Here is a 15793-nt window from a genome sequence, read left to right on the forward strand (position 1 = left end):
AACTCACAGACTACATGTACATATATGTACTTTTTTCCCTTTTTTTCATTGTCCATATTATGCGTATGAGTATATTTACCTAGTTGTGATATTCAGACAGTGAGTTACACTCATAGAATTTCCTCTCCAGAGCTCAGTTTATCAAGTTTAGCTTTAAATTCATTATTTTTTTGGCTTGAATTATCTCCTTTTCAAAGTCACTCCGGGTGTCAATTTATCTGTGGCACCCTTTCCCAACCCTGGGATCGCCAAGACCTCAAAATATCAAACATAGTGTTATTATATCATAATAACACATATGTATACAATTAAACTAGTGGGGTCACGGTCATGTTTAAAAAAATGTTTGAAAAAAAAGTTGGGAACCACTGATCTATGGGGAAAGCGATGTTGGATGGGATCACTCACAAACTCATTTCACCTTAGTATTACAAGTCAGCAGGGCTCTTCTTCATAGCTTATGAACCAAAGTTTCTACTGACCCCAACTCAGCTGATGTGATCATGTAAGTCTAGCATCATTCATCATCATCATCATCATGAATGATGATCAGTATATCATAAACAAACAATTATGGAATGATTTTTTACAGCTCTTCTCAGACAAGCTTCGTGACCTTTCAAGCAGTCTAGAGTTCAGCATGGTACCAGGTGACCTAGTGGCTTTCAACAATCGCAGGGTCCTTCATGGTCGTACTGCCTTTAATCCTACCAAAGTGGATAGGTGAGAAGTCTTGTATTACTCATTAACTGAATGGAGTAATGACAAAGGTCTTTTACTCAAGTCTAAATCTGCTGACAATCCCTATAGGCCATTGCATCTTTATTATATTTTTATTAGTGAGCAGAGGAATGGGATTTTAATGCTGATACATTTTCTTCAGACACCTTGTTGGCTGCTATGTTGACATGGATGAAGCCCTCTCCAAATATGATTTGCTCCAGGCCAAGTAAGTAGGGATCTTGTTGGTCACTAGAATTTAACAGTGCAGTACAGTCTCTTTAAGTCAGTATTACTGGGACAGAGGCCTTTCACTCGACCACTTTGCTGACAGAAGAGTGGCCTTCCCCCAAACAATATGATAAATAAAAGCAATTATCATGTTAGCTTACAGCATTAACCCCTTAACCCCTGGCATATTTCAGCAGTCTTGTGCTGCAGCCTGGAATAATTGGGCAAAAGTTGCCCTTGGGAAAATATTCGCCAAAAAAAAAAAAATAATAATAAATAAATAAATTAAAAAAAAACTACTTAACCTAGATCAATAAACCAAACAGCATATGAAAGTACATTCCTTGGACTTCAAGATGGCGGTCTTGTTTGACTGGTACACAGACAATGAAGAAGACTGGGGTGGGGTGGGGTGGGGGCATAGCTGGGCACGATAACAGAAAACCTTATTCCCGATAACCGATAACTGATAATGAAAAATCTTAACGGCGATAACCGATATTCGTTAACTAGAGACACAAATATAGGCGATAACCGATACCCGATGTAAATCCACAATTCCGATACTAGCTAGCAATAAGTCCGATAGGCGAAAACGATACTATATTGATATTTTGGATAGAACAACATTGATGAATTCAAATTTTCATTATCTGTATTTAAGGAAACTTACAAAACCTTAAAACCACACGTTGACACGTACATATGAACGGTAATACTAAAAATGCCTGAATCGGTGTTGTGTTATCAGGCGTCCCCACCGTCAAAAATTGTTTACAAACACTGGTCTCTCGTGAACGGTGCATGCTCAGACCAGCAAGCGTAGACCTGTACAGTCTCACAAAGCTATTAAACCGTAATTAAGAGTTGCAGGAAGGCTGAATCAGACATATAGTACCACTACCACCATCCTTGCTGTTTCTAGAACGACACTCTGTACGAGTTGTATTTATATGTACAGAGTGTACGTCGTTCTAGAAACAGCGAGGATGGTGGTACTGTATGTTTGATTCAGCTTTCCAGCAACTCTTAATGTGTTAAAAAAAGCATTGTGAGACTGAACAGGTCTACACTTAATGATCTGAGCAGTTCACGAGACACCAGTGTTTGTAAACAAAAGCGCCAGCTTTTGACGATGGGACACCAAATAACACAACACCGGGTGCCTTCAGTATCATGGCATGGTCACAAACGAATATGGAATATCAAATTTGAGGCAGTGAATAATCATTTTTTGGGCAAAGTTAAATAATTTTTCTCTATGATATATTGATTGTTGAGTAGCATTAAAAAAAAATAACCTAGTGTTTTAATTTTCATGATCTAAGCATGAAATCTCATCACCGAAGATATTTCATACCCCGAAGTTTTTTCATACAACACCGGGCGCCAGACGCATGCAGTAGGGAGACAACGTTTTTTTCTGAGAGGCGGAAAAAAAGTAGCGATTATCGCTAGTTTGGTTACAAAAGTAACGAAGATACCGATATATATTTAAATAAGTAGCGGATGGTCGATAATCCGATTTTGTTATCAGCGATAAAGTACGCAATAACTTATCGCGATAACGCCCAGCTATGGGTGGGGGGTGTAAACGCAGGTAGTTTGCCCCCAATTTATTGGCACTTCTCTGCACGCCAGGACGTACCACACACTCACAAAGCTGTTTATATAATGCTGGGCTCATATATATACACAGTATCACTTTGTTTACACAAAATATTTTGGTTGTTTGCACAAACAAGTGGGGCACGTATGCGGGAAACATGCGCTTTTTTCCGTGAAACGGTATTAGTGCAGAACACTGTTTGTTTGCAGAGTTGGCTGGCCTGAAAAAAAAAAAAAGCTGTTTACAGGTTGTTTACATCTAAATTTAGTAGATTATTGTACATTTTTTATGAAAAAACATCATTCCATTTTTTGACTAAGTGTATTGTAGCAATATATGGGGTACAATGGCAAACATCATTGTTTACATCATAAACAGCGAATTGTTTACGTGATACATATGAAATGAAGAGGTAAAAATGACGTATGAGTTATACCGTTGTTTGGCTATCCTTACCCATTGAAGAAGTGCACAAATGGTGATTGTTTACACCCATGACAATTGTTTACACCACCAAAAACATCAAATTTTGAAGAAGAAAAAAATTGCATGATATGTGAGTGCGTGGTATCATTACCAACCAAGAAACCCCCCAAAAAATGATTTCCAAGTGTTGTTTGCTTCTTGTTTGCATGAAATATTTGTGAAAAAGTTGTAATTTTTGGTGTCAAATTGAGCATATGTGACTTATGGCCCCTTTACTGAACGTATATAAAAAAAAAAAAAAAAACGCATTGTTTGCACTGGAATGTCATTGTTTACACCTAAAACAGAGAAATTATTGTAATTTTCGTGACAAAACTGAAAAATTACGTACATTTCCTTCCCCCGTCTGTTTATTTGCCAATGTTTACGTGCTGCATTGCACTGTTTACGTGTTTTGTGGTTTTTTTTAACTACCACACCAAGCTGTTTACACACTGCCCGAGTGCGAGGATGAACTACACCTTTTCACCCTCAAATTAAAAAAGTTGAATTTCAAATTAAAAAAGTTGAAATTCAAATTTAAAAGGTTGAAATTCAAATTTAAAAAGTTGAAATTCAAATTTAAAAAGTTGAAATTCAAATCAAAAAAGTTGAAATTCAAATTTAAAAAGTTGAATTTCAAATTAAAAAAGTTGAATTTCAAATTAAAAAAGTTGAAATTCAAATTAAAAAAGTTGAATTTCAAAATAGAAGTTGAAATTCAAATTTAAAAAGTTGAAATTCAAATAAAAAAAGTTGAAATTCAAATTGAAAAAGTTGAATTTCAGATTAAAAAAGTTGAATTTCAAATTAAAAAGTTGAAGTTCAAATTAATAGATGAAGTGCAAGTCATAGAAAGAGATATATGTGCATTCATATTACATAAATTCATACATCCACAAACTTATCATATATACATATATATACATATATATATATATCTATATATATATATATATATATATATATATATATATATATATATATATATATATATATGAAAAAATCTGCGTGAGCAGCGTGGATCAAACTCGCGTCCCCAAAGGTGGAAACCCTAAGCTCTACCACTGAGCCATCGGGCAGTGTGTGTGTGTGTGTGTACGGTATGCATGTATGTATTTATGTGTGTGTGGAGGGGATGTGTGGTATGAGTACTTGTGGAATGAGTGCTTGTGGAATAAGTATTTGTGGAATGAGTGCTTGTGAAATGAGTGTGTGTGTGGAATAAGTATTTTTGGAATGAGGGTTTGTGGAATGAGTGCGTGTGGAATAAGTATTTTTGGAATGAGTGCTTGTGGAAGGAGTGCATGTAGAATAAGTATTTGTGGAATGAGTGCATGTGGAATAAGTATTTGTGGAATGAGTGCTTGTGAAATGAGTGCGTGTGGAATAAGTATTTGTGGAATGAGGGTTTGTGGAATGAGTGCGTGTGGAATAAGTATTTTTGGAATGAAGGTTTGTGGAATGAATGCATGTGGAGTGAATATTTGTCGAATGAGTCTTTAAGGAATAAGTGCGAGTGGAATAAGTATTTTTGGAATGAGTGCTTGTGGAAGGAGTGCATGTAGAATAAGTATTTGTGGAATGAGTGCATGTGGAATAAGTATTTGTGGAATGAAGGTTTGTGGAATGAATGCGTGTGGAGTGAATATTTGTCGAATGAGTGCGTGTGGAGTGAATATTTGTCGAATGAGTGCGTGTGGAGTGAATATTTGTCGAATGAGTCTTTAAGGAATGAGTGTTTGTGGAATGAGTGTGTGTTTAATGAGTGTTTGTGGAATGAGTGTTTGTGGAATGAGTGTGTGTGGAATGAGTGTGTGTGGAATGAGTGTGTGTGGAATGAGTGTGTGTGGAATGAGTGTTTGTGGAATGAGTGCTTGTGGAATGAGTGCGTGTGAAACGAGTGTTTGTGGAATGAGTGTGTGTGGAATGAGTGTGTGTGGAATGAGTGTGTGTGGAATGAGTGTTTGTGGAATGAGTGCGTGTGGAATGAGTGTTTGTGGAATGAGGGTTTGTGGAATGAGTGCGTGTGGAATGAGTGTTTGTGGAATGAGTGTTTGTGGAATGAGTGTTAGTGGAATGAATGCGTGTGGAATGAGTCCTTGGAATAAGCGAATGTGGAATGAGTGAGACAAAGAAAACAAAATAACTACAGAGGTCCCATTCAATTTCTATGGTGGAGGCGCCAAGTGCGGGTCATTCAATATAGCAGCCGGCGGCCGAACACTGACGGGGGAGATAACCCCTCCATGTGTATAGAGCTCAGTGGGAGAGAGGCGCACTATTTTAAGCCACTCGGTGGCGGCTGAAAAATCCCAGCTTGGTGGCACTGGGCGGGGACTGAACTCGCGTCATCCTGAACGCAGCGCTGTCGCGCTATCCATTCAGCCACCGCCTCTCCATTAATGAACTGTAGATCTCGTAATTGTGACTAAATTAATGTGTATTGTCCTTAATGAGTGACAAATTGAGGAAGTGTTGGTTCATCTAGTCATACGAGCAAGAAAGAGGGCTCTGGCGGATCACGGGTGAGGTGAAAAACAGTCTTAAGAATGGGCTGGGGGTCAAGAACACCAGGTTTTTGTTCATGATGCTGCAAAAGGTGCAATATTTCATACTGAACTTGATGCTCACCAAGTGCATGGAGGCCTCACCATTCATTCATTCTTGACACAACTCTCAGCTTATCCTAAAGGCTTAGAGCTTACAATATCATCCCCTTCCTTCCTAAGGAGCCATGGTTCCATGAGCAGAAGTAATGATTCACGATATTCACTTAAAACACTTGAAAAGTGAGCAACACTTTGTCTGACTTGTGAACAAATAAGAGAGATGCATCCCTTCCAGGGGCAGAAGTAAGGCTGGAAAGCTGAGTGTGGGTCTCCAACAGATGGCACACTGCCAACTTGACTATTTTTTTCCACTTTTTTTTGTATGTCAAAATGACATGCTACCATACAGTGTTTAGGTTTCAAGCAGAAGATATACTGCCAACTTTAGGGTCATTTTTTCTAACTTTTCTCTGGCAGTTAAAAATTTAATTATATTTCTTGAATGTTTCATATGTTGCCATCATGGCAGAAACTTCATGCCGAATGTCCTCCATTATCAATGTTGCCTTATCTTAGATGAGACCATTCCTTAACTTGCAGCTCAAGTCTGTTGACTGTGAGCAACAGCTCAATCAAGCTGTACAAAGCCAAAACATGTCTCACTAAAGTTACTGTTACAGTAAGCACAAACCAGCCTTATTTGCATAAAGGAAAACATGCCAATAAGTCTTATCTGTTTGTTGCCTTTGTTTGTAAGCATTTCTCCATTTGTCAAGTACCCATATGACTCCTACTTCCTGTATAACTCCCATTTTTTTTAAACTGATGAATTTCTCTTCTAGAATAACCTTGAGGTCCCTTTCTTTAGTCTCACTGATTAAATAGACCTGTCATATTTTCATACGATGGAATATTTTTAACAAATAAAAACTACCATCATCTGGGGTTAATTTGACTGGTGGTTTTATGTTGACCAAAACTTTTTTTGTTGTTGGTGGGAGCTTTTAATAATTATTTACAGTGTTATTTTGAAAAATTGAAGTGTTAAATATAAAGCAAAATATTTTCAAATTACATTGAAAAATGAGAAAAAAAGATATGCCAAAGGTTCAGAGTTCAAATTTTACACATGAAGTTCAAATATATATATTGAGTAAAAGTGCATAAAAAAAAACTGACAAAAAAATACAAATTTTATATCATGCCACTACAAAAAAATGTATTTGATAAAATCAATTTTTAAAGACTTTCCAAAGTGTGAAAAATGCCAAAATTTCCATTTATAGCACTTTCATAATTAACATACAGCAGGGATCCAAAGTTTGGGGAAAAAGTTGTCCAAAACCATGGGTCTAAGTTGACCACCTTGAAAAAATGTTCTGAAAATATACCTGCATGTTAAAATGTTCAAATATAGGCTTTAATGCTTGTTTTATACCCGTTTCAAGAGATCTGCATGAGATTTGCATGATCTGTGAGTGTTAGCATATTGCATCCTGCCTAAAGCATGCCACACAAATATATAAAAGGGTCGCGTGGGCGAGAGTATCAAAAATGATAAAATTATAAAATTATAAAAAAAATTATAAAACAATATACTATCGGGTAGTAGCTGGGAGTGGTAATTTCAAATTTACTGGGAATCACACAGACATTAGTTTTGTTGACAAACCATCCATAATTAACAAGGTTGAGCAGCCAGTTATGAACAAGAGGGATCAGTTTGTCTTTAAAAACTCTCTGGATGTATACCATTAAGTGTTGTAGTATGTAAGTACAAGGAATATGGATAGAGAATTACCATATATTTTGCTAAAAAATTTCTAATTCAAGGAAGATACCATTTGTTATGTTTACTTTGTTCTACTAGATTGTTGCCTGTAGGACAAAATTACACCGCCAAGTGTCTGTAATGGTCATGTTTACCCCCATTCTCCCATCAGAGGCATTCCTGTAGTGTTTAAGCTAGAGGCACCTTTACCCCGAGTTGTGGGCCCAAGTCATAATTACCCCAAGTCTGTGGGCAAATTTGACCACCAACATTTAATTATATGGCAAATTAAAAGAAGAATATTTTTACTTTCTTTATATATGCTTAGATAGCCTCAACAGGGATACAAACTTATATATTTTGAGAATTCAAATAAATGTTTTTGTTTGTAAATATAAGTGTTTGTTCTTCAAAACTGGTCAATATTACCCCTTTTCACAGTATGTATTTATCTTCTTGCAGATTTCACACAAAATGATGAGATGTGATACCTGTCAAGGTTGTGGCAGCGATTTAGACTAATATCACCATGAACAGTGAAGAGAAGGTATTCATTTTATTTACTAAGGCTAAAAATACATGCAATATTAAAATACTGTATATTCTGATATTTAAGTTGATATTGCCTATGTCAGCAACACTTTTTTCACTTACATAAAACATTCTTGAGATACAGGAGTCACTTTTGATGGCAAATGTGTAATCACATCAATAGTCTTAGTACAAGTTGAAGGTTTTAGTTGGTGACCTCAATATACAAAAATTAAGGTATTTATATGTCAGCTGTTTTTATGTAATGGCTATGTAAATCTGTGATGTACAGATCATAAACACATGAGTACAATGACATGGATGGGAGGTGACCCATGCTTGTGGATATGATTGCTGTTTGTTTGGAGATGCAGATTTCTAGCAAACTTTAGGTTTGCAGCCAATTCACATGTTGTTCAGTCATTACAACTAATAAACTTGCCTTAACAAAGCACATGTGTTGTTTTTCTGTTTAGCTGCATGCCACTAGCAAATCATAAGAATAGATGAGTGTGGGTAATATACAAAACTTTCTACCATCAAACCATCATGTCATGAAAACTTAAAGAAATTTCTTTGTAAAAAGAATATTTATATGATGCAGAATGGCTTGCTTGTGCTTGGTCTGTTTCTAAAATATTCATTACCATATTTGCATGCATAGAGCTTAAGGAATATATATTCAAGGTCATAGTAAATATATTGGAGCCCCTTTTTACAATGTAAAGATATTGACAGCGATAGAAAGTAGTGTGTAATTACAGCTGTGCAAGATGGGGATTATAACATCACAAAGATAAAAAAATTTCATCAGTGTTATAAAAAAAATAATATATAAAATAATATGCACTTATTCAAAAGTGGAAACATACACTTTCTGAAGTCAAAACTATTTTGACATTCTTTTGATACTTAAATATTTTAAAATTGAGAAGGTAAGAGAATGAACCTGTATAAAACTGTCACTCTAATCAAGTGATAGAGAGGGAAAGAATTAGTGTCAGTTGCAATTGTATATATTACTCATATTAATCTAACCACATCAATTTCACTACTACTGAAACATTTGCTGTTAGAAAAAAAAAAAAATATATATATATATTATATATATATATATATATATATATATATATATATATATATATATATATATATATATATATATATATATATATACATACACACACACACACACACACACACACAGGTAACTCGATTTATGCGAGTATTGTGTCCTTGAAGAGGTCGCATAAATCAAAAACAATGTAAATCAAACAAGAGGTAGGTTTGAAGGTTTCTATCAAAAAATAAATATTCACTTCATTCAGTGGAGAGAGAGAGAGAGAGAGAGAGAGAGAGAGAGAGAGAGAGAGAGAGAGAGAGAGAGAGAGAGAGAGAGAGAGAGAGAGAGAGAGAGAGAGAATATCCATATCACCGAGATATCCACTTAGGCACTCGGTCTCAGCCTCACTTGTGTGAGGAAGAAATGAGGGACACCATGAGCGACTGGCTAGTATTGGTACCGGTACTGAGCAGTCTGGTACCGGTACCGTACCATATAGCTGGTACTGTTAGTACCGGTACTGGTGCCGGTACCTGCCCACCCCTATTGTTGAGTAGCATGACAACGTGGGTACTATATTGTTGTTCAAGTGGCACACAGGAAGAACTGAGCTCAGCTGTGTGGCCGCGGCGCCGTGTGAGTCCAGTTGTGTGAGACATCTGGTGGCCACTCCATAAAATATCGTGTATAAGTGAAAAAACGTGTAAATTAAACATTTATTTGGATTTTGGATCCCGCGTTATTTCAAAAATGCGTAAACTAAACGTGTGTAAATTGAGTTACCTGTGTATATATATATATATATATATATATATATATATATATATATATATATATATATATATAGATATATATATAGATATATATATATATATATATAATGGCTACCTGGTTTGTTAGGCTATTTGAAATAATTTATTATTTTGTTTGTATGCACATTGCTAAGTACCCCATTAACATTTTTAAGTATGAAAATATGAATATCACATAATATGTATCCTCCTTCATGTAATTTATTTTATATGGTCACAGAGCATCCTCCCCCACATGTGAATGGGATTCAGCTGTGTCTTCATAATGTTTTGATGATTGTTATTAAAGACAACAAAAACATTCGTTTTTTTTCATGACAAGCAAACTATGTAGACTAGGGTCAGAAATTGATAACACAACATGTGATGTGTGTAATTCACTTCACCACCACGGCCTGATCACATGATGGACTCGTAATCGCCAGCAGGTACCCTCCCGACATGAGCAAGTGCTCTTTATCATCGATCTATGGGTACTGCCAGGGCCTCACACACCACACAGCCCATTACCCTTGCTCAAGGGGGGACAGTAACAACTCATAGTCAACAGAAAGAATCCAGCCTGAGCGGGCTCGACCCGCTGCTCTAGCCGTCAGGCCATGAAGCCTGGCAGCGCAGCGCTCTAACCAGTTGAGCCACAGAGTGGTGTGTGTATTTACCTCTAGTCTGTTCACTTAAGCTAGATTCCTGGCGCCTAGGCAGGTTGGTAAGCTTGCAGCTGATTGGCTGCTCCACTCTCCCGCTAACACTTATGTCGGACCACATCTTGCATGCTTGAGTGAGACATGTTTCTTTATTATATGCCATAGCTCAACTCATATACGAGCTAGCCAGTTTTGGTTGACACCATCAGACTCAGCAGTGACTGTTGAATCAAGATGTATTATAAAAACTCGACAAAACAAATAAGAAAATGGTATTACGATGAGTTGAACCGTGAAGATGTTAAAAAAATGTTTATAACATGTTTTACTTATGCTCACTGTTTTCAACAGTTGTTCATTGACTGCAGAAGTATATTATTACATTACGTAGGAAAATTTCTCGTGAACACGATAGTGTGATCAGAATGCAGTTAAAGCTCTACGTATTGAAAACACAGAGTTATTTATAGCAACATTTCACTCGCCCCAACCATCACGGCGTCGAGACACCCTGTATGATGATGTTAAAAAAAATGAGTGTCGCGCGCGCCATGATGGTTGGGGCGAGTGACATGTTGCTATAAACAACCTGTGTTTTCAATATGTGAGTTTCATCTGCATTCTGATCACACTATTAAGTTTGATTAACTTTCTTGCATAAATACTTAATATATAAAAAAAGTTAATGAACAACCGTTTAAAATAGTGAGCATAATTAAAACATGTTATAAATTCAAAGATTTTATCTGTTGATCAACAACAAAAACCAATGTTGTTGTTTTTTAAACAAAAACCAGGTTTTTTTGGTTTAAACCATTTTTTTGGTTTAAACCATGTTTATTAGTTTAAACCACAGATTTTTTTTCTTTTTGCTTTTCAGTATTTTTATTCCAGTAATTCTATCCGTTTATACAAATATGAGTTTGAAAATGAATTATAGATAGATTTTGAGATGGATTTAGCAATATATTCATTTGATCTTCATACAATCTGTAAAAGAGGCAAAATGCAGCTTCTCCAACATGCTTTTTAATTGCAATGTTAAAGAGTAGTAAAACATGAAAGACCTCTTCTAATTTTCCAGTTGCATGCTACAAAAACAGCTGTAAGAGAGAGAGAGAGAGAGAGACAGAGACAGAGACAGAGACAGAGACAGAGAGAGAGGGGGGCTTTACTGGCTATATCCCGCACGCATACTGCCACTGCATCGCGCTCCCTGGAGTTAGGCGCTGTTATGATGACTCAGAACAACAATGGCTGTCTTAGCATATACAGACTGTACGTATGTACAATTTACAGTCCACAGACGCCAGTGTCACCATGCAACATGGACAGCATGCATCTAATATCTACTGTGCTGGAACCTAAGTAATACTTATTCTGAGTTATTAATGAGAATAGTCACTAGGACTGAAAATCATTAGAATAGTGGTCCTGGCAATTATTCAGGTGACGATTACCATTGCAGCTTCCAGGACAGCGCCCCCCCCTTCGGTGATGGCTGCATTCACGATGCCCTCTCTATAATACCTAGTTACACTATACCTCGCTGCTACAGTAATACACTACCGGTACACAACACTATCACTTTGCACCTTGCTCCCGACCGCAGCTCACAGCTCTGAATGACTAGAATCATGAGTCACTCTTTCCCTTCCCACCAGGGTTGCCAGGTTTGGCTTAATTATGCCAATTTGGTATATTCCAGGCCTGGTTGGCGTACTGGAAATTTAGTTTTATGCCTAACCTCATTTGGCATAATTTTTGGTATATTTAGGGGTGTTTTTAATATTATTTCATTTATATTCATAATAAGGTGCTGGAAGTCAAAGACGTTGACCAGATTCTATAATATATCTAGTGAATAAAACATCAGAAAAAAGCATTATACACATCAGATGAGGTACCGTTCCTCTTAAACCGTTTCAGGACCTAAAGTTCTGATCACCGCAGAACGCATATTGTTCGTTACTAGTCTGCAGGTCTGTGCGGGAAAGGAGAAAGTGGCCTCCACTGCCCAGCAGTGCCCAGGATTGTACACTACTTTACGAGGACTTACGCTATCCCAGCTGTGTTATTGTGTCTTACAAGTGGACTTAAGTATCAGAGTGTGCTAGGATCCGTTCCTGACCTGCAGTACAGGCTGAGTCGCAAAAACTTGGAAGTATTTGTGGTGTGTTCCTCAGAGGCATCGACGAATATGGCGGAAACGCTGCGGCATCACATTTTTATGCGCTTATAAAGACCCTGAGAAGCCATTTTAACGTGATTTTAGGAGTAAATAAAACTGTTCATATCATATTCTCCCCTCACAGTGTGGCATCAACGAAAGGAAGCCAGAAATCTTTAAAATGTGCTGATAGGCGTCGGTTTCTGAGTCAAAGGACTCCTCTGCATCCTTGTAATCTACTGCTGCACACATTAGTTGCAGGGGCGTCGGTGATGCGATGGTGTGGAATGTGGAGGGAGTGGACAGTGCTCGATTGGAAACAAGATATAAAAGACCAAAATTGTGTTTTAACTAAGCTAGAGTGAGGAGGCAGGCTGTGAGGCAGCGCAAGTTTGGTGCAGCAGGTCCTATGTAAGGGGTCTTGGCTTGTAACTCACAAGAAAAGGCTAAGATAATACGCATTTGAAAGATGTGCAAATCTTAAGAGTGTTGAAATAATGCAACGTGTGCGTGTGTCTACCATTCCAGTACTTGAACAGTGCCATACAGTGAAGGTGATGTGAGGGTGAGTGGGAGGATAAGATGATGCGCTAAATCCTTCTCGTGTCAGACCTCATAATGCTGAAAATATATAGATACGCATACGCTGAACTATACCATGTAATTTAAATTGATACATACTGTATACTGAACATACTTAATTACAGAAACAAAGCAAATAGTGTATAGAGAAGTGAGTATGATTGTGTCTTAATCTTTATCTTGAACTATGAAAAATATTAAAAGTTTTACTGATTATATTCTATTCAAACGTACAGGCACAGAGATATTATAATGCAGTGATCAAACCATTAACTATCAAGACTCAAGTTATTAGAAACAAAGTTAAAACTGTTGGTGATTAACCTTGTGCTGAACTATTCATCAATATGACAGGCAGAAAACCAGACTATATTTGGAAATTTTTTGAAAAAAAGGTTGTTGAAGGCAGAAAAGGCTGCCGAGCAATTTGTAAAAATTGCCGTAAAGCAATGGAAGGACAAATAGTACAAATGAAGAGTCATTACAGCAAGTTGTTTTCAGCTACTTTGAAGTTACAGCATTTGAATAGAGATTTGAGTTTACCAACTGACGTTTTCATCCTGGTGTTAGTAAAATGACAGTGCATAATTTTTTTTTTAAACCACATATAATTAAAACCACAATACCTGATGAAACTAAAAAAGATTCACAAAAAACACTGGTTTTATTGATGGGCTTTTGGTTTAAACCAGGGGTGTCAAACTCATGGCCCGCGGGATAATCATAAATGGCCTGCTGTATCACGGTAACTTCAATCTTGTCAATGTATTTTCTACCCTTGTTGGCCCCCATTCAGAGTATGAATTGGCCCTCGAAGGGTTTTGAGTTTGACACCCCTGGTTTAAACCGCCAACTCTGCTGTACATAATTAAAATCTTACACATAGTTAAAACCACAATACTGATGAAACTAACAAAGATACACACAAAAGAAAAAAAAAAAAAAAGGTTTTATTAGTTGGTTTAAACCAATGGTTTTTTTTATTGGTTTAAACCATGGTTTAAACCGCCAACCCTGCTGCTGAGTCTGATGGTGTCAACCAAAACTGGCTAGCTCGTATATGAGTTGAGCTATGGCATTTAATAAAGAAACATGTCTCACTCGAGCATGCAAGATGTGGTCCGACATGAGTGTTAGCGGGAGAGCAGAGCAGCCAATCAGCTGCAAGCTTACCAACCTGCCTAGGTGCCAGGAATCTAGCTTAAGTGAACAGACTATAGTTGTATTTACCTAGTTGTGACATACGGGAAAAGAGCTACACTCGCGCTGTCCCGTCTCCAACTTTTCCTTAAAATCATGAATTTTCTTGCACAAACCACCCCCTCCTCCAGTCTATTCCATAGCTCAATGCTTCTGTTTGGGAAGCTAAACTTTTTCACGTCTCACCTACACGTGGTCGTCCTCAACTTCTTTCCATGTCCTCTCGTTTCTCTCTCGCTCCACACACACAGGTCCTCTCTGTCCAGATTCTCCACCCCGCTCGCCACCCTGTACGCTGCTATTAGGTCTCCTCTTTCTTTTCTTTTCTCCAGGGTTGTGAGCCCCATGCTATTGGGTCTCTCCTCGTAAGTCCGATCCCTAAGTTCCAGTACCATCTCAGTTGCCACTCTCTGTACTCTTTCCAGCTTTCTTATGTTCTTCTTTTTGTGAGGAGACCAGACCACTGCTGCATACTCCAACCTTGGCCTTATCATTGTAACTATTATTTTCTTCATCATCTCTTCGTCCAAATACACAAATGCCGTCCTTATGTTCCTTAGCAAATTCACAGTTTGTTCCGTTATCCTGTTGATGTGTTTGTCCGGTGACATGTTCTCTGAGACAGTCATTCCCAAATCTTTTTCTTCCATTCCTCTGCATATTATCTCACTTCCCATCTTATAATCATATTCACATCTTCTACCACTCCTACCAAACTCTGTTTTTTTACATTTCCCAAGGTTGAATTTCATCTGCCATGTACCACTCCACTCCCATAGTTTGTCCAGGTCCCCCTGCAATGCCTCACAGTCTTTCACATCATTGACTCGTCTCAATAGCTTTGCATCATCTGCAAACAAACTCACATAGCTGGTCACTCCGTCCACCATATCATTTATATAAACAGCAAACATTATTGGCGCTAGCACCAAACCTTGTGGGACCCCACTCCTCACTGGGAACCAGTTGGAAACCTTGTCCTTGATTATTGTCCTCATTTCCCTGTTAGTTAGGAAGTCCTCCAGCCACTTAATCAGTCCATCACCCACTCCACCCCTATTTTAAATTTTCCAAATTAGTCTTCTGTGCGGTACTTCGTCGAATGCCTTTTTTCAAATCCAGGTACACTCCATCCCCCCAGCCTTCTCTCTTGTATTAAATCTGTCACCCTTGAGTAATAACATAACAAATTGGTGACACACGATCTCCCTCTCCTGAATCCAAACTGGCAATCCGAGATAATTCTCTCCCTTTCTAAAAAATCCGACCACCTGTTTTTAACTAGCCTCTCACATATCTTTGCAACCACATTAGTGAGTGATACCGCTCTGTAATTCAATGGGTCCTCTCTCTTTCCTCCTTTATAAATTGGTAATATGTTTGCTCTCTTCCAATCTTGTGGTACCCTTCCTTCCCTCAGAGAGGTGCTCATTATGGAGTGCA

The 15793-nt window shown here is 37.6% G+C and overlaps 2 protein-coding genes across 2 annotated transcripts in view; one reads left to right on the forward strand and one right to left on the reverse strand.

Annotated features, from left to right (window-relative positions):
- Nucleotides 1–8333, forward strand: part of LOC127004687 (gamma-butyrobetaine dioxygenase-like) — a 53950-nt gene extending 45617 nt beyond the window's left edge. Inside the window, exons 9-11 of the mRNA XM_050872776.1 lie at nucleotides 593–723; nucleotides 884–949; nucleotides 7811–8333. Coding sequence (XP_050728733.1) covers nucleotides 593–723; nucleotides 884–949; nucleotides 7811–7826 — 213 coding nt within the window. The 3' untranslated portion in view covers nucleotides 7827–8333. The remainder of the gene's footprint in view (nucleotides 1–592; nucleotides 724–883; nucleotides 950–7810) is intronic.
- Nucleotides 2556–15793, reverse strand: part of LOC127004688 (uncharacterized) — a 56232-nt gene continuing 42994 nt past the window's right edge. The window contains exon 6 of the transcript XR_007757925.1: nucleotides 2556–2780. The gene's annotated coding sequence lies outside the window, so the exon portion shown is untranslated. The remainder of the gene's footprint in view (nucleotides 2781–15793) is intronic.

Source organism: Eriocheir sinensis, chromosome 28 (genome assembly GCF_024679095.1).
Source record: "Eriocheir sinensis breed Jianghai 21 chromosome 28, ASM2467909v1, whole genome shotgun sequence".
NCBI lineage: Eukaryota > Metazoa > Arthropoda > Malacostraca > Decapoda > Varunidae > Eriocheir > Eriocheir sinensis.